Source organism: Lepisosteus oculatus, chromosome 6, assembly GCF_040954835.1.
Source record: "Lepisosteus oculatus isolate fLepOcu1 chromosome 6, fLepOcu1.hap2, whole genome shotgun sequence".
NCBI classification, from domain to species: domain Eukaryota; kingdom Metazoa; phylum Chordata; class Actinopteri; order Semionotiformes; family Lepisosteidae; genus Lepisosteus; species Lepisosteus oculatus.
The window spans coordinates 48,834,608-48,854,539 of record NC_090701.1 but is presented as its reverse complement, the minus strand read 5'-3'; the positions used below and the strand labels follow the sequence as shown (position 1 = coordinate 48,854,539).

General features: G+C 36.9%; 1 protein-coding gene across 1 annotated transcript; it reads right to left on the bottom strand.

Moving 5' to 3' along the window:
* Nucleotides 1-378: 378 nt before the first annotated feature.
* On the bottom strand, nt 379-2,426 carry LOC102693154 (SRY-box transcription factor 17). Its single transcript, XM_006633921.3, has 2 exons — nt 1,923-2,426; nt 379-1,502 (listed from the first exon to the last, which is right to left on the bottom strand). The coding sequence occupies exons 1-2, from the start codon at nt 2,218-2,220 to the stop codon at nt 625-627; spliced, it is 1,176 nt and encodes a 391-aa protein (XP_006633984.2). The 5' UTR covers nt 2,221-2,426; the 3' UTR covers nt 379-624.
* Nucleotides 2,427-19,932: the final 17,506 nt, after the last annotated feature.

Below are 19,932 nucleotides of genomic sequence, written 5' to 3'. Positions count from 1 at the left end.
TGATGGAATGATGTCTGAACGGTTCAGACCCCAACAGCAAAATATAAAACCCGTCTCCTGAAGGTTCAAGGGGTAAAAGATTTAACAGTATGACAAATACCTACTTTAACACATAACCTCCTAATATGATATGCACGTACAATAGCCTAAAATCAATTTTAACGCCTGTACACACAGTGATTAAATTGCCCTTGAGGTAATATTTAACTTCGTGTACCTGAACTGATAAAGACGTCTGGGTGAATCGCCTCACTCAACGACAGCAGAGGGGTTCAACCGAAACTGCAGCTATTTCACCTAAAACGTTTTGAAAACAGTTTTTTTATGGAGTTTATTTTTTTAAAAGTGCAAAAAGTAGAAAACACATTTACAACTATATACATTTACACGTTTTACAATTTAATCCAAACTTGGATACAAATTTACAATAAGGTAACCCCCACATCTCCAAATAAACGGGTTATAAGCAAATCTGCAATCTCCCTTTCCTTGAACATCCAGTGGTCTCCCGATAAATTAGACCAATAAATAATTTGCAAACTGGCCTAAACATGAGAATCGATGGGAAAGCACCATAATACTGTACTGGCACTACATACATCTTGAGAAAATTAAATAAAAAAATTAAGCATTGCTGTAATTGCAGTAGTAAACGGCGGTACTGGCATCGGAAAGAACGGAAGAAATAAGATTCTCTGGGGCAGGCATATTTGTGTCGTGTCCATTAAAAGAGAGGCCTACAATGTCGGGACGCACGGCAGAGTTCAAATACTGTTCAAACTCATTGCGATCCACATCTCCAAGCAGCTCGGACGGATGCATTTGTTCCACGTTGTCCGTGTGGTGTGCGTCAGGTGGAGGCGAGAGCTGTCCACTTTGTTGTACTTGGGTGTGTTTTGAGCCAGTAGGACCACACAACTGACTATAGTACATGGCCAGTGAGTTATGGCATCCCATTAAACCCGGCAAAGAGTTATTTGGTGCAATCTGTTCTGACAGGTGTCTCCTGAGCATGGGGTTAGCGTGGTGCTCCTGCGGAGGGTAGTCGGTGGCCTGGGGGTGGTACGCGTAGGCGGGCATCATGTGGCAGTCTTCTTGGGAGTGGGGGTGCGGAGAGAAATAAACAGAATCGTTTTCTACAACATCCAGGGGCGAAGTGTCGGGCGTTGGTAAATTGTAAGATTCGTAATGTGCCCCCATACTTTGGGATTCCCGATAGTGGTTCATCTGAGGAAGCTGGCTCTGGACGGGATAGCTGTGCTCGTGGTAGTTGAGGCTGTCCACACAGACTCTGCCCTCGTTGCCCAGAGCCGAGCCCTGATGGTCGGACACGCCGTGCACTAAGAAGCCGGTCTCCAGCCTCTTGATCCTCTTCACCTGCTTCCTCCGTCTGGGCCGGTACTTGTAGTTCGGATGATCCTGCATGTGTTGTACTCGAAGGCGCTCTGCCTCTTCCACAAACGGGCGCTTTTCTGCCATCGGCAGGGCTTTCCAGGATTTGCCTGAGACAAAATAAAGTGAACGGTGGTTATTCGCATGAAAATGAGGCTCCAAAAGTCTTTAACAAAAGTCTCTGTCACTGCTTTCTGCGCTAAGTCTTCACCTCCGCCAAAATACGTCTCAGAATTTCTCGGAAAATATCTCTACACACGAAGGTGATGGTGAAAAGCAATTCGCACCCCTTTTCACAGACACTACCACCGCCCCCGTGTCTTCTGTTTGAAATTTCCGGGTTAAGCATGCCTCAAAGCTTTTATAAAAAAAGGCAGTTTGTAACATTTACATCGTGACGCGAAAGCTCCTTTTGATGTGGTGCTTTTTTAACCGCTAGAGCAACATGCAACGGCGTCGTTTTTAAGGTAATCAACACCGTTTAGCGTTGATAAAAGTCTGATTTTAAAAAAAACGGTTTAATTACTTACCCAGCATTTTGCTCAGCTCTGCATTGTGCAGGTCGGGATTTTGCTGTGCAAGTCGCTTGCGCTCATCTTTTGCCCAAACCATGAAGGCATTCATGGGGCGTCTTATCCGTGGTTCAGCTTTCCCTCTGTTATGGTTTCCAGAAGTTGAGGAACAGGCTTCACTTTTGATTTTCCCCTCGCCTAGAGGACTCAAGGGGTCTGTCCACTGGCAGTGTCCGATACCAGGCATCATGATTGACATCGTACACCTTGCCTGGGTCTGATCGTCACTGGCGTACCCAGCATCCGGGCTGCTCATTTCTGTTCAGCTTACAATTTTTCTTGTAATTTGTTTCTTTCCGTTCTTCGGGATGAAGATTTTTTTTTTAAAGGAGGTTAAAAACGAAGAAAAGCGTCGGAGCGTTAGCCACTTCGCTAAAAAAAAATATTTAAAAAAAACAATGTGCAGTGGAATCTCTACTGGTAAAAAAAAAATGAAAGTGCAAGAGTCTGCTTAGTACTCTTCTCCATTCATTTCAGTTCTGTCTCTGAGACATTGGACAGCGCAACGACCTTTAAACATGTCGGTAGCCAATCACTGGAGACCGGGGTAGGTCTGACTCTACTAAGGTGTGAGAAAATGTAGAAACTCCGCCTGTTACCATTTTCGGGCCGTCTACCCCCTGCGGAGCGTTAATGCGCTCAGACTTAATGAGAAAGCTGAAAAATGAATTGGACAGTCCACCAGCTTTCGTATTGTGCCATAGTGATCCTAAAAGAAAAACATTTTGGATAAAAAAAAAATGCATTTTGTGTGGCCTGACTCGGTCTTTTGTAATTCACGCGTGAGTTACATATTTTGTTTGCCTTGCGCATTGTGCACCTTTACCTTTTCCCTTTCATTTCGAAAGAGTGGAGGACTGCGACATGTCAGTTATTCATTTTCAAACGTGAAATATTTCAACGTCCTGTTAAAATGAAAGAGATCTAACACAAAATATAAAACAAGTGTTTGTTATGTTTATTCATTGTCCAGTGAACAAGAAAAGAAGTTATCAGTGGCTTGTTTGGCGTTTAGCTTAATATCATCTGCACGCCGGAACTGGAATGAATATAATATTAAACTAACTACACGACTTAAATTTGCAACTAACATCATAACACACAAACGCGGGTACCTAGTGATGAGTAGACCCGGTGTTACACGAGCGAATTTCATTCGGATGAAAGATGAATAAAAAAGTAAATGAAGCTAAGCGGGTAGTTTTTATGTTCAGCCTCAAGTGAAACGGAACTTCGTCACGGTTTTCTAATATTTATTTTTAAAATGAAAACGTATACCAATAATCACAATAATTGTAACAACAGAACATGACGGCATTCTTTTATATTTATATTTTCCAGTTTCCGTTTTTCGATCTGTTCCCTTTATCTAAAGTTTAAAATTCAGGTTTAATTTCTGTAGATTCATGGGAGGTAAGCAGTGATCCCATCATCTAATGATTAAAGATTTCCAGTGCCTTACGCATTACTTAATACACAAAATAAACATTATAAGGACAACAGTCAAAGAAAAATCCCATCAGATCTCCCATAATATGTTTATTGTAAATGTAAACGTTTAAATTTAACCTTCACAATCTGTTTAGATTGCTTGTGTGTCCGTGTTTTGAGAGCATGCCTTTTATTGCTTGTCCGGTTTGGAAATACAAGTTTCCTTCGTCCTTCCGCGTTGAACTTGGCTTTCAAAACAGGTTCATAGTCCCTAGAACAGAAAGTATCGCACTTCTGTAAACAATACACATACATTTTGTGGATATTATGAATTTTAATTCTATAGCGGCTTCAAACGTTTGAGCAAAGTTTGCGATGTCTAGAATCCATAAACCTATTATTAAGCAGTCAATAAACTAGAATGCTTAACAAAATAACGTTTTGCTTAGATTGACTTACAAGGAGCCTGAAAATGCAAACTACAAACGAATGTGTAGGGTTTTTATGTACAAGAATAAGGGAAGAAATGTATCTCTCTCACTATATGTAACATAAACAGAATTATACAATCCCTTATTTCGATGTAGTATGTAAATCTTTAGGACCAGGCGTATGCTGAGGATAAGATCTAAATCCATTTGAAGTTATTCGTTAAATTGAATTTACAGATTTTAACAAATGGCGTTAGGCCACAACTTGATTATCAGTCACATTTGGGCCATAACTTAATAAGGAATCAACTTTGGTCTATGTCTACAACGACTTAAAGTGGTAAGGGTGTGGTCTATTCGAGATGAGCAATCCCTTTGTTTCGCCGACAAGCGGCTCTGGTGGGACATCCGATTAATTTAACGTTACAGAAATCCCCCCAAAATGGCCACACTGTCGCACACCTGTTTTGTTTCAAACAAGACTGGAAAACATACACCTCCTCTTTGCCAACTTTTAGCTCATTCTGTAGTTTATGACAAGACAACAAATCGAACGATTTTATACGGGTGGGATATTTTTCAGCAGCTGTGATTCGGTGGTTATGAATACTAAATCGGTTATTTGGAATATAATTGGAAGCTTTCATTTCAAAGCCAGTTCATGAATAGGGTCTTCATTTGATTCATTCATTACTTCATTTGATGTCGAATAGCAACTCGAGGTCTGTTTGTAGTGGTACCAGCATCGAGTTTCCTTGGGCGATCCAACTGAAGAAGGCGCAGTCCGGCTAATAATATAGGAACGGATATGCGCTTTGAACGTGTCTGTGACATGAGCCGAATACTGCCTTCCTCCTTTATAGAATAACATCACAATAGGAGCAAAACATATATGATTACACATGATTATGCCGCTAAATTATAGTATTTTACACGTTAGGAAACGTTTGTTATTTGTAATAAAATGTATACGTTGCTTTACAAAGATGACAACTTTACCGTATTTATGGTTCAATGGTTTACTCAGCTAGTCAGCGAGCCTGATCACAAGCGAATTTCTTCGGATGTTAAAGGACAATTTTTAAAGATCTGAAATATAAGGCTGGTGTTAGAGGTATGTTTTGTACATAAATATAAATGTTTAGCATTAATTATTTGAAAGGCCCACATAGTTTTTGTCTTCCTGTAGCATGCCAACATAATCATGTATTCTTCTTTTGAATTTATATGAAGAGAAATCAGACATCAATACTTGTTTTTTTAAATAAAATTAAAGATACTTCAGTCAAATAAATGTTTTTTTTAATAATTATAGAAACATGAAGCTTATGTTTCTTCCATATTTAGGACTATGAGCAAAATTAATCCTTACCAAACAAATCATGGTTTACAAAAGAAAAAAGTCTGAACATTTCTTGGTCTGGTTCTACAGTTTTTCCTTTAGTACATCAATTTGAGCATTTTTTTGTTTATTTACAAGGTTATCACATACCAGACCTAAGACATTGGGATATACAGTTCTATTGATTTTAGGCAGGAACGGATTTAAAAATCTGCACCTACTCATTTCCATTCTACTAGATGCAAATTCATAAAATGGCATCTTTCAACTCTTGCAGAAGCACGGTATTCTACGAACATCATTTCAGGCAATGAAAAGAAAACATGTAAAATTCAGATCAATTCACCACCCAGTATACAATGGTTTCCACATTTATGTGGATGTATCCAAATCTTACCCAAATCCAGCTCCACAAAGAAAAAGTATAAACAAAGCATTGCTCATGCAAACATTTATTGACTGTAATCACTCAGCCAGAGAAAACCTAAATAGCTTAAATCAGAAAAAAAGAACAAAGGGTTTGAACTGATATACTGCACCCCATCCCATCCCCCATATTTGAACAATCCGATGTTATAGGATAAGCTTGTCAAGAAACTCAGAAATCATTCAAAATAACTATTTCTTTGTTGGTTGCATTTTGTAAATGTAGACATGCCTATAACTGTCACCACAGGTCAAGAGAAAGATCATGATCATCAAATCCCTGCAGAGTTGTTCCTGGTGGAAAAAAATTACAACTCAACCTTTTTATAGAGTTATGTGTTAGCTTTGCTGACATGCTGCAAACTTAAGAAGCAATTACATGCACAGTAGTCCACCTGTTGCACATGTAATTATTCTATATACATGTATAACTATGGGCTTTAATAGAGCATTGTACCTCAAAAACTCATAGTTTTGAAAGCCCGGTGCCATCACTGAAAACACTCCCAGTGTTCCAATCAGACCAACTATACACAAGTGATAAGCCTGGGTGTCCTTTTCCCTGCTACCACTTTTTAAAGAGAGCAAACAGTTGAAACAATGGGTAGCACAGGGGAATGAGAGTCTTGAGATCAAAGTTTCTCACAGGATAATCAATGATCTAAGGTAACAGTAGGTTAAAATGTCACAGGCTACCTGCTTCAGAAAGTTTGCTTCCATCCCCTCCAATGCTTTTGTCTTCAAATTGCATGACTGCGGAAATAGCACATGGCCTTATCTATGAGCTCTGTGTTAAAAGAGGTCTCTCGCTGTGTTTGCAAGCACAGAAAAACAGTACTGCCATGCTGCATTTGAAGTATAATTGCCAAACATGTGTAATAAAATTCTGTGACATTATCATACCACTTGCTGCAGTGCCCTAACATTGCCTAAGTAAAAAATATTGGCTGTCTCAAATCACAGATGTCTGCGTGACTTTCGGACTGTCATAGTTTCTTGGATGCCATAAACTTGCATTAGTGGAACAACAAAGTCAGCAATTCGAAAGCTTGAACTGCTGCTATTGAAAAAGAAGAGATTAATTTTTATTTATTTTGCCCTGCATTTCTATGATTTTTTCTTTGCTATTGATGCTCTTTTTTAACTCCATCCTATCTACTTGACTGGGCTATGTATAAAAGCACTACTCCAACAACATACAGCTAGCCACACAGCAATGGATATAGATTTGCAAACAGGTTTTGCATGAATAGTAAATAAGCAGAAGTAGTTGGCTCACTGCACAGGTAAATGGAGAACAGATATGGAATGAACAGTGCAAATACATCCCCAGACCAGAATGTAGATTTTGTCTGTGAGTCCAAAAATGCAGAACAAACTGTTCTAGAAAACGAAAGATAATAGGGGACAACCAAATAGTATTTTCCTAAGTTGCTAGTCATCTTTATGTTTTGCACGAATTTTAAGAAGCTTTTTATACATATTTCAGAGTAGCTGTGATATGTTTTTTTATTCATTTAATTAATTTGAGAGGTATTTTTCACTATGCGTGGTCCACATTAAAAAAACTAGTATACAAACTGTAGAATAAATGGACTTTTCAGTTTAAAATATTTCATATTCTTCTTTACATTGAAAGTAACATTTATTAACTGAGTGGGGCTTTGGTTAATTTGAATTTTCAGAGCATAGACTATTTCATATGAAAGTAGGATCATTTGCACTATAGACGTGTACTAGAAATAAAGATTTTAAAATGTTATATTTCATTTTTAGAGATGTTTTGATTCAACATAGCCTTGTGTGCACCAAAATTATCCATCCATTGATTTTTTTAAGATCTTTGTCCAATACAGGGTCACAGGTGAGCCAGATCCTATCCCAGCAAGCAACAGGCTGAAATGATACACTCATCAATGGATGGGGTGCCAGTCCATCGCATATACCAAAATGATTGTGTTTTAAAATATAAATAATCAAATTAAGTGGTTTGCATAACCTGTAGATTGTGCTAGTTTCAGGACGCATGTATGCTGGTTTCACTTCTCATTTTGTGGGATTTTTCAGATTTCTGTGCTGTCTCCAGTACCAGATATTAGAAGAACACAAATTATTTAATTACTATACTATATTTAATTACTAAATATTATTTAATTATATTTAACTTGTAATAGTTCAGTCACCATTTTTAAACTACTGTTCAATATCTGTTTGACATTTTCCAGAAAGCCTGTAAAACATGTAAAACACGTGCACAAAAACTAGATTTCTACGGGCTCTCAGGGAAAAATCCTAAACCATGTACCTCAACGTTGTTTTACTCATGAGAATGGAGTTGCATTGACTCACTAAATTTTCAGTATCTTAGTCCCAGCAGAGATTGTGTCTAATTTTTGTTTTCTAGTTATGAGACAAAATATACAAAAGTGCCATCCACTTTGTGAGGAAAGTTATTTTATAAGAAAGTTTGTTGATATCTGTTTTAGAGAATACATTACTACTGAAGCAAATGTATTTTTAAAATCTACTGTATAGTCCTTTAAGGCACTTAGAATATATCTGTTAAAATTAGAAACAGTATGACACCTTTGTTTATAAAACAATTGTAGACTTAGGAGATGCAAAACTACTTTTTACTTTCATCTTCCATAGAATTAAACATTGCAATTTAAGACAATCTAGGAGACATGCTGTATTTTGAATTTCCTTTTGATGGTTTGGTTTTGTATTTCAGATTGAACTTTTCGGTGGAAGACAAAACAGCAATGCTGTTGATGTCTTTGCAGTCAAATAAGCAACAGAATTGTCGACAAACAGAAATGGTCGTTTGAACATCTCTTGATGCTGTATTTGCTAGTATATTTACGATGTTATATAGTCAATCTAAAAGATGCTGAATGAGATTTGTTTTTTGTTAATGAGTAATAAACGTTAAAAGAACACTTCGTCTGTTAACCAGGCGATTTCGTGATGAAACGCCCCGATAACGGCGAAGATAAGCTTTAAACGGCTTCTGATTTAATCACTGAAGGTAAGATTGTGATGCCTTAAAATTAAGTCTCAGAAACATATAAATCAAAATTGCTGTAATGAGAATATGTATTTTCAGTAAGGTACTAAAACCTTACACCCACTGTCATAAAAAGTAAAATTTGTAGTCCAAGTAAAACTTAGATAAAATCATATTAGTAACCGCAGTTCGTGACCTATCCTGACAATTCTATATAAAAAGTTTATATATATAATATATATACATATGAAAGTTTGAAATTTTCAGTTTTTGAATGTCCGTCCTCTTGTCCTTCCTATCAACTCAATTAAACTCAGAAATTCTTATCAATTCAATGTGTTTGTGCAATTCAAACACAGACAGTTCTAAGTCAGGCTGATTTGGGTTCAAATGCAATAAAAAAGTGATTGTGCGACAAACCATTCAGGCCGTTCGTGTAAGATAATATGTAGCGATTGCAATGGCGACACTAAAAAAGGCAGCAGTGTTTTCTCATTGGAAAAGGGGAATGTTCTGATCGGCATCAGGGCAGGATCTCTGCAATAATGCTGTCATCATCTATTTTACTGCTGATGACTTTAAATAGTTTCCCCCGATCGTGCCTGTACATATATATTCACAGAGGGGAAAAAGTGCGTTTTTTAAAGGAGAAGTCATAAAGTCTGGAGTTGCGGCCAGATTTCCTCTGCAAGGTGAGGTGCAGTGTACACTCATTGGAGCGAGACACGCCTCTCGGACTAGGGGACCCGCGGCTGGGTGGGAGCCAGAGGACCAGACGCCAGGCGCTGGGCTCTCAGCACTGGGAGAGGTCACTAAGCCTGCTTATACAATGGCATTATCTCAGGCCAGCCACAGCTACTGCTATGCCGAGCGCTTCCTGTCCTTGGCGTTGAAGCACAAACTGTCCGCCTTCCAAGTGAGTTCTGACACACTTGCGAGCAGCAGGTCGCCAGACTAGCTATATAAAAGTCTGTGCTGCCGCTTTCTTGGGAATTGCACAATGAAATCCCCGACTCCTTTGTGTTGAGTTTTGGAGCTGCTGTGTTAGTTTTAATTAGTCATAGGGAAGCTGTATATGTGTTAGCACTTCATTTGAATCCCAGTGCACCCCTGTATCTTTGAATGCCTGAACTTGGTCAAAAGCATAGAAGGGCAAAGGTTTATCGTTAATAGTTTTAAATTAGCAGACTATAGACTTTGCACTTTTTGTGATCCGTAGCTCCCCTCACTTCAGATGAATAATATTGTTTTTGTACTGAGGCATTGAAAACTAAACAAATTATTGATTTAATTGCGTTTTTAATCACTCTCGGTATAATAACGTTTTTCCGAATGTTTTTTTCACGTGGAAAAGAATGTTATTGTAGAATTGAATAACAGTCATTTCTACAGATTTATGTGATTTGTTTAGTCTATAATAAGATTTGAAGCCGATAAGCTATGATCACTGCTCATTGTAAACGGGGGGTATCGATTACGGTGACAAGAGCTATATTTAACAGCGAACGATTAACAAAATTAAATAACACAGGCAAACGCATCTTTCCCGACTTCCTGTCATAACATATCTGCAGCAAAGCTGCTGAATTCATTTGATGTTATTTCCTATTAATTTCGAGCGCTTTATCTTTCAGTTTTTCCGTTTAAAACCAATAAAGGAAGCAATACAGAATTCTTAAATTATTATGTTGAAATAGCCACTACAAAATCTGAAGAATTCAGCGGTCAGAAAGTAGCTCCATGCGTTAGATTTTGCACGGGATTATTGTAAGAACACATGATTTTGTAATAACATACGAAAGTGAATACACTGATTTTATGTTCTGTTAATCTTTTGTTAATATTATCCTTAGTTATTGTTCAGCTAGGGACTTTTGAAGTGTACAAACTCCACGTATCATGTATTTGATTGACAATTCCATGCAAAGTGACTTGGTAATTTCATCCATTTATACAGGAGCAATTTGGGTGCTAAGAAAACATTTGAACACACAACCTCCCATATTTACTAATTCCGTTAAATTTTGAAAATATTTCATTGAGAAAAAATATACTGACAGCAATAGCTGTCATATGAATAAATGTCATAATCGCTGTAAGCTGTGTGAAACAGTGCGTTGAAAAGGCTCAATGCTTAGAGAGACTTGGAGACCTCTCAGTTCACATCTGAACAAGGCTCAGCAGCTGACATGTACTTTTCTTCCACTTTTCAACCTGGAATTAATCTCTACTTATTCCTTTTCAGCCCACATACTGATGCAAAAAGCGCTTGAACCTCAACAGATAGATATTTGTTTTCCTAAGTGTTACAATAAGAACTTGACTAGGAAAACTGATCTCAATTGCAAGTAGGATTGATGTAGGCAATGATAATAGGGAAACTATGAAAAAATCATTTAATTGTTTTTGTTTCATTTTAATTAGCGGTTTCCACCATTGTGGAGTTTATCTATACTAGGTTTTATGTTCATGTCAGCACTTAAAAGTGATTTTGACTGTCATGTTATGGTATTCATTGTGTTCTAGCCTCTTTTTATATTTCAGCTAAGTGTTTAACTGCAAAAAACGCAATCAAGAATACATGAACTGAAAAGCAGTATTAAGTTTCAGTGGGGCTCTGTTCCCATCAGGTTGCATTGTGGGATACAGCATGAGACAAGTTTAACCTCAATATTAAATGCAGAAAACCTCAGCTTTGACTGGAAACAAGAGTCTACATGCTCTTTTGTAGCATGATCTGAAAACTGCTAAATTAACTGCTGGTGTGGTCTCCAGTTAATAAGCATGTTAAACCTTTTCTTCTATTAATTTCATTTATTTTGAATGGTAGTAAGGGAATGTTCATATTTTCTTTAAGAACAGTACTGTATGTCTCGTGTTAGATTTGTTCAGTGTTTCTCCTCTGCAGCTAGAATCTTTGATGTTTTTATAGGTCTTCTCAATAATAATAATAATAATATAGCACTTTTCTGGATACTGCAGTCAAAGTGCTTTACAGGTAAAGGGGACTCCCCTCCACCACCACCAGTGTGTAGCCCCACCTGGGTGATGAGACGGCGCCCATGGTGTGCCGGTACACTCACCACACACCGGCTATTTGTCACAATTGATACGATACGATTTGATATAGCTGCTGGCATATGACCCCTTTAAGTCGTGACCCAGTGCCACATTTAATTTCTGATAAAGTTTTACAGCTTTTTAACATGTCTAAAATGGTAAGAATTTAAATACATATATCAGCTGACAGCATATTGTACTTTATTCAAAACAAAAAAAGACATAACTTCAGAATGGTGGGAAATGGGCCATTATAATTATACATTATATATATATACAATATATATTTCTAGCTTATTGTTTTTACATTTCTTTTGCCTTTTCATACCATCCAACAAGCTGTGACATCTCAGACATATGCCAAAAGGGAAAAGCATACAAAGTGCAATCAATCTAAACATATTCATAAAATAATAATTATAGACAGAGTTCCACAATTTCCCCATCTGTGCGTGGCTTTTAAATCATGGGTTAGATCACTTTTTTTTCAGAAGCCATCAGGATGTAAAAAGCTGGTTACGATCAAGAGTGGCTGGTACATTGTGATGGTGAAAAGAGACGTCAGTTTTCAGGGAAGGAGCTGAAAGGATCTCTGACTGTGTTTTCCAGGAACCCACCAAGGGAAGCTGAAGGAAACCTGGATACTCTCCTGCGAAATGCCTCATGTCCCATAACCTGCTCTGGGAAAGCTCATCCTGTAGCAAGCCTACAGTTTGGCAAAGAAGAAGGTGCTTAAGGAGGTGTTCGTCTGAGGAAAAAATGTTTTTACAACATTCCTTTTTCCTTCTGTCAGGGTTTCATTTGAGCAAATATTTACTTAATTTCTTTAATCTTGAGGAAACCACACATTTCAATGTGATTACTAGTATTTAATTTAAGGGTGATTTGGAGAAGCAAATAGCATCATGACCTCTTCTTCTTCCACTGAGAGCTGCAGGTATCCTTGAATGTGTGAATGCCAGGAGGTGAAATAAGTGAAAATGAAGCAAAAGGCTTTTTCAATGGAAGTTTGTAACCGAAGTTCAATAGGGATGAGAAAAACCATGACCTTCAGCTCCCCGCTGTTCAGAATCATAATCATTCCTGACATGATTTCTTAAAGCTATATTTTCATTATTTCATGCACAAATCTTTCTCTTTCCACATTTTGGCTCACGCATCCCTTCCTACACCCCATCTCCACCTTTGCAGCCCCCCGTATTAATCCCTCACTCGGTATGGGGGTCCCAACCTCCATGTCCTTGTGTAGGGGGCTGGACTTCAGCCAAGCAAGGCTAAATCTCACTATACTTAACTACTCAATAAACACAACCCCCCTCAAATGCATATAATTCTTGGGTGTCATCATTCCTTGTGAGAGCCCTTTTACACCAGATTAAAGAAAATGAATTTATAATATCTTGGTAAGCCAGTAATGCTTTTCTCTGGCATCATTTGATTAATGCCCCCCATTCATTTTTTTTCGCTTATTAATCACATGTCAAATTTTCATTAAAGAAGAAATACTTCTGCTATTTTCCAGATTACCTACGGACAGATACCATTTCGTAAATATTTCAAAAGTTATTCTGATTTTGTTGTAATTTAAACAAGAACTTTTTCATTTGTTCAATATACTTACAATTTTACTTCAGCAATTTAGATTTCACAAACACTTTCTTTGAATGCATTCTGTCCATTGAGCAACAGTTAATACATGAATGTGTTCATTTTGCTTCTGTTTTCTTTAGCCACAGTTGTTGTAGTTGTTCTGAAATACTTTAGAAAACCGAAGGTACGTTTGTTTTTACTGGGATAGCTTTACTTGAGGTTTCAGTAACTGCACTTTTGACACAAGAGGTCTATAAAAAGCTCTGTTGTAAAAATGATTAGTCAGACCTTCTATTGTTCATGTGTTCCTAAAATTCTGGTACTGTGATAAAAATTTAGTCAAATTCAGCTCTGGGTCAAAGGGTGTCCAGTTTCTTTTTCAGACATCATCATTGAAGTTAAAAATGTTGTATTAATTACTCATGGTGATGACTTGCTTTCAAATGCTGTGCAGAAGCCCTGAGAAAAGACCTGAAACAGTCTAGAAGTCTTCCTTCTCTGTGACTTGAATGTCACAAGACACTAAAAACGACCGTGATTTATCTATTAGGTATTTGCTAGATTTATTACTTATTCTGTCAACAGGGTTCACTGAAAGGTAGGCACTGGGTGTCTCTCCAATAACTTAATCTTTCTGTATAAAATAGCCTTATTTAATATTAAAGTAAAGCATAAGCATCACTTTACAGGAAAAAAGGGAAGCTCACAGCTTCCTTATTAAACTGAACTCAGGGGTCAGGTAGTGGGCAAAATCTTTTATTTTAATCTTTTACACTTTTAACACCTTGACCTTAATACAGTGTCTGAAACATCAATTGCTTTGTTTTCAGAGGACTTGATTGCACAACATGTTTATCATTTTTATGACTTTATCCATGAAGACAGATGGATATTTTGCTTCCTATCACCCTGCAATTGTTTTCAGACTTATCGTGTTATTAGGATCACGTGAGGGCTTCTGCCTGAAACTTGTATTGTTTTGGAAGATGTATTAAGCTTTCACCAACTGATAACATAAAAGGAATCCCAGATGGACCCCTTCAAGATGGAAGATAAATTTAAGCACAAATGATTCAACGGGAAGAAAAAAATACTTAAACTAACTACAGAATAAAATGACAAAAATAGTAAATTATGGGAGATAGTGACAGGTGTCAATAAAACTAAGAGTTTCCTTGTAAAAATAAAAATTATGGTAATTTCAATAGGCATGTTGAAATACTATCTGCTATGACACATTTCCAGCACTTCTGAAAAAGCAGATCTTATTTGCAGAATATATTATATTTATCATGAATTACACCAGAATGAAAGGTATCAAAACTCTTACTACTTCACTCTGTTCTGTTATATGAAAAAATGTATACTATGCTGATTGTAATTAAAAAGAACAGTATAGGTGTATGAAAATGAGATTTGTATAAACATTTTAGACTTATTTTAAATTGGAACTGATTATCAATGTTCATTTCCTAGCCAACACATTCTCTAATTTCTGACATTTAAATACTGGTATTTTTAAATATGAAAGTGAATATGAAAGTGAACATTTTTATAAAAACTTGAATGACCAGTCTCAATGCTTTAAAGAAGTGAAATATGTTAAATGTTTGCAAAAACTGCAAAGAAAAATCAAAAACTAAAATGCATGATTTGCAGACATATTCGCCCACTTTGCTATGCCAAACCTAAATCAAATGCACACATTATTAAGACAGCTCACACAATTAGCTAAGTGGCCTCATTTCCAACCAATATTCCTGTTTCTGTATTACAAGCAAAGATTTATGTAAAGTGAATAACAAGCAAAGATTCAACAATGAAAACCGCAGGGTGGCATGGTTGTGCAGTGGTTAGCATTTCTTCCTCACAGCACTGGAGCCCTGGGTTCAGTTCTGGACCTGGGGTACTATCTATGTGGAGTTTGTATGTTCTCCCCCCCTTGTTCATGTGGGTTTGCTCTGGGTGATCCAGTTTCCTCCCACAGTCCAAATATGTCCTAGAAGGCTAAGTGGCTCCTGGGAAAATTAGCCGTGTTAGTGTGTACACATTTAGCACATCTTATGCATTTAGCATTCAATATCCTGGTAATTGCACAAGCCTGTATGTACTGAAAAAACCCAACCCCACTCCTGCATGGAGATTACAGCAGAGCATTTAGGTGATACTGAAAACATGTGGCAAAAGCCTATCTTGTCTGACAAGACACAATTCTATCTTGTCTAAAAGCAAGGTGTTACCTGTGGAGTTAACCTAATACAGTGCCTCACCATTCAATACTATCCCTACTGTCAAGAACCATGTTGGTTGTGACATTTACAGGGCTATGGTTCATCAACAGAACTCTGCAGGTTTTGCTAAAGTTTAATTTCAGCAACAGAAGTGGAGAGTTTGAGCGTTCACTGTGCAAAAATGTGTATGTGCCAGTTGTAAATCAATAAATTGAAAGGGGGTCCATGATAGGGGTGAACATGTTTCCAAGACACTGTATCTCTTTTAAACCGACCTATCTCTTTTTAAAAAAAACTGAGGAGTGTGCAAAGGGAAGTTTAGGAGGTGAGATGTACGTACAGGAGTGGAAGTAGGCGAGATTAAGATCTGAACTTCCTCAGAAATTTTTGTTAAAAACTCGATAAGGCCACTGCCTTTTTATAAAGTTCAATAGTGAGATTTGTCCCTTGCAGACAGGAATTCCCGAAGTTATTTTTTGCTCTGTCCCAGGATTTTCAATTTGATTTGATGTAGGCAACAGGTCCCAAAGTCTGAAATGTAAACTCAAATCTGAACTGAAATTGACTATGACAAAAAGCACAGTGCACTGCTTTCCTGGAATGTGTCTGAATATTTGGCCAGATTTAATAGCTAAGCATGTCTAGGCAAGCAGATTTTCTGTGATGAATTCAGAGGATGACAATATAATATTACTTTCGATTAACACTTTTAACTATGTTATAAGATTAGTACATATGTATTTTAACTTCCTGATAAGGACCTTTTTAGTATATTCCAGAGGCATTTAACACAAATTCATTATTACTGATACCATGTAGGTAACAGTACTTCTTTTTCATATTTTGAACACTAATAACTTTTATTACTTTTTGGGCATATAATTTTAGAAAAATAAAGTTTATGGATTTTGGTGTTATTTTGATTAATAGATCATTTATGGCTGCTATGCGCTCAATTTACTTTGACTGCTGCATACATACTAAATTACCTCATTAATGAGAGGGTTGGTTGGGCACTGGTGACATAGAAAAGAGATGATTTAAAGTGCCAAGCCTGGTGAAAATCTAGAAAAAGAAACAGAGCAAGTAACCAAAACAGCCCCTCTTATCAAGAGATCAGTCCCCTCATGCCAGTAATATGTTGGAAGCTGAGCTAAGTCACTGTCACTCACCATCTGGAGTGTTCACAGCTAGTAAATGTGACCCTGAAAGACAGACAAGCCAGCCCAGCTCATCATACTGCACCAAGATTGGCACCATCACGCTTCCACAACAATGCAGGAAGCATCCAGATCTCATCAATGTTCATCGAAGCAACAGAATGAGCCGGTGTGAGCAAAGTGAAACCCTCTGTAGTGATTAAACAAGGTTTTATAGTTGCAATCCTGATGACAGTCAGCAAGTGTGTTATTCACTGTTTACAGCAGACCAATTGATAACCACCGGCCATAGCAGTCAGGAGAGGAGTGTGTAGTGACTACAGAACTCCACTTGAACTGATTGATGGCAGCCTGATTGCAAAGCAGTAGATTGATCAAGTACTGAGACTCCACTTCCTGCCTATCCTGCAGGTTAATCCTGATGTGACAAGTATCAATCAGGGCAGTGCATGTCCTCACTTTGGTTGTGTAACAATTGTCTTCTGTGGGATGAGAATGTAACAGTTATGTCACAGATGTCTTTCTTGCCTCGCTAAATATGTTGGGGTGATGTGTGGTTTCAGCGACCAGTGATCAGGCATATGCTTGTTCAGGCTTTCTGGGAAGAATGTGACATATCCCCCACAAAATACCATCTAAAACTGGTGCTAAGCATGTGTTAAAACTTGTTATGCTTCTCACAGTGGCTACACGTTACTAAGAAACTGACTTTTACAGTAGCCTTCCCCACTGATCCGCCTGATTATCTTTTCAGTAAAATGTCAGAGTATGAGCAACAAAAAAGTTTCTGTAATTTTCTTAAAAATAACTATGTATATTTATATGGTCAATACATAGTAGATGCTGCTTGTGACTAACTGTAAATTAATTTGATAGCTTACTGTATATAAAGCCTTGAGAAAAAGTAATACTCACATAGAATGTGCAGAAAACAGTTTGATTGTAGATCTCATTTACCCATATTTGGACCTAAACTCATTTAGTAATGTACCACACACATTTTGTTTGCATCTAAAATGCATCAGCTTGAAGTCAGAAATTTAGACTAGTAAAATCCATGAATTTGATATCTTCTGTTTCTTGGATTCATTTAAATGTTGCGTGAGAACGTTCACAATGTTCCAGTGACGGGTTTAAATCCCTTTCTCGCCGCATCAGAATATTATAATTAAAACTGCTGAATGTTTAATGCCTAAAATGAGTTAATTGATAATCTAGAACACTTGCCAATGTCTTTACACAAAGGAAAATGTACAATGAGACTTTTGTAAGTGAATAACTCGATGGATATTGATTTTCTAACTGGTCGAACAATCGGTGCTCTTTCATGTGTGGCCTTGTGCCTCAGCAAGGAGCTGAAGTCCTACTGAAGACAAAAACTCAATACCCTGGGTGTTAACTGCACAGCCTTCTGGCGACAGCAGGTTCAGATCAATGTTGCGAGAGGAGTGTTTTTTTGCCTATTTAAAGGCACATTGACTCAGAATCTTAAAATCAATACCACAGTCCAGGGCTGAAAATGAAAACTTATCTTGGTGTTCAGAGATAAGGAATACTATGGTGTCCAGCAACACTGCTATTACAAATAAAACTCATCATCACACAGTGATATCTACTACAGCACAGTGGATTAACACTAGGACCTTTATTATGAGTCATGTTTTTGTACTGGGAAATGTTAAGCTTCAGAAGTTTGCCAGAAAGCTGGCTTTCCACAAAGCTGTCACTAAAAGCTGCAAGCCTGCGATTAAATTTGACATAAAAACAGGTAAGCAAACTTTTTAATTTTTAGCTTTTGTTTTTTATTTTAAGCATCGATTAATACGAATTACAAAAGCTATAATGATTTCCTTTTTATTTTTTCGGCTTTATTGCTTTTGGCTGGCTGATGCTGCATTTATAGCGAACACAGGATGTTTACATTGTGGTCAAGCTGAGTTACAAAATATACTCTTAAACGTGTACATAGGTGCAACAATTTTTATTTATATATACCTGTAAAAATATACTGTTCCATTTTCCACCTTTTTACAAATATTTTGTTTTATTACATGTCATTAATACAATCGATATTATTGCAGATGTTATTGTGTCATTTTTTGTGACTTTAGAAACTAATTTGATTTTACTTCTGACTATACGTGAAGCTTGGGGAAAAAAAAAGAGTTGTCTTCTGCTTTGTAAAAACTGAGGGTCAGCCACAGTAAACTTCACTTCTCCACTGCTACTGTGACCTGGGAACTGCAACCCAATTTGGTTATTGTGTAAAAACACATAATTATTTAAGTAGGTTCAAATATTCTGATGCATAACTAAGAGTCCTATAATTAAGATGTAAAGCTATTTCACTCCACTTTATGATACAAAAATTCTCTGGTAACAAAACACGAATAAAGCTGAAGTCAGATTTCCATTGCAAGTTCTTTTGATTTTGAGGTATATAGTAAAGTACTTCCACATATATTTAATAACTTCCTTGTTTGTGGTTTGCTGCAAATACATTATCCCCTCAAAGTGTGTCCTGGCCTCTTGATTCTCACTCTTAGTTCACCATCAGATCAATTATGGAACTAATCTGTGCTGTCAAGCAAAATAAAACTAGAAAAGAGTTTTAAAAATCTATGATTAAATAATAAGACTTCAATTCTTCGTGTTTATCAAGATAAATACAGATGACATGCATTATACTGCAGATGCCTAATCATGTTAGCATAAGCAAGCTCTAAATCATATGGCTGGGCTTTCTGTCTGTTATGCATTTTATGCTGGGATTAATTTTCCCCTCTAGAAGGAGTTACTGTCTAAGAGTTTCATACCAAGACTACAAAAAAAAAAAAACTAAAAAGACACAATTGCAAGGAATAAGAAAAGGAAGCCCTGTCTTCTTTCATTTTTTCATATTTGTTGTCTCGTTCTAATTTCATGTTGTGTGTTATTAATGTGACATTAAAAAATGTAGGTCTTATTGAATCCAAAAAATAAAAAAATGCTTTGGCATATTTAAATCAAATGTGGAATGCACACATGTACACATTAATGTATTATATGTTTTCTGTTAACAAAATGGTCTGGCCATTAACTGTGATCCCACTTATTGCTGTGAAAAGGGAGACTATTTTTACAAGAATAAGGGAATATAATGCCAGGATTGTTCAAGGCTTTCTCATTAATGCTTTATAATAGATTATTATGCATTTACTGTTATAAGCATTTGTAATAGTATAATTTATAAGCACCTTCATGAATCTTAACATCTCTAGCTGCATATTGTAATAAGAACTTGAACA

Coding starts and splice junctions, on each gene's coding strand:
- LOC102693154 (XM_006633921.3), bottom strand. CDS start 2,220: ATGAGCAGCCCGGATGCTGGGTACGCCAGTGACGATCAGACCCAGGCA. Junction 1,503..1,922: donor AGAGCTGAGCAAAATGCTGG/GTAAGTAATTAA, acceptor ATTTTGTCTCAG/GCAAATCCTGGAAAGCCCTG.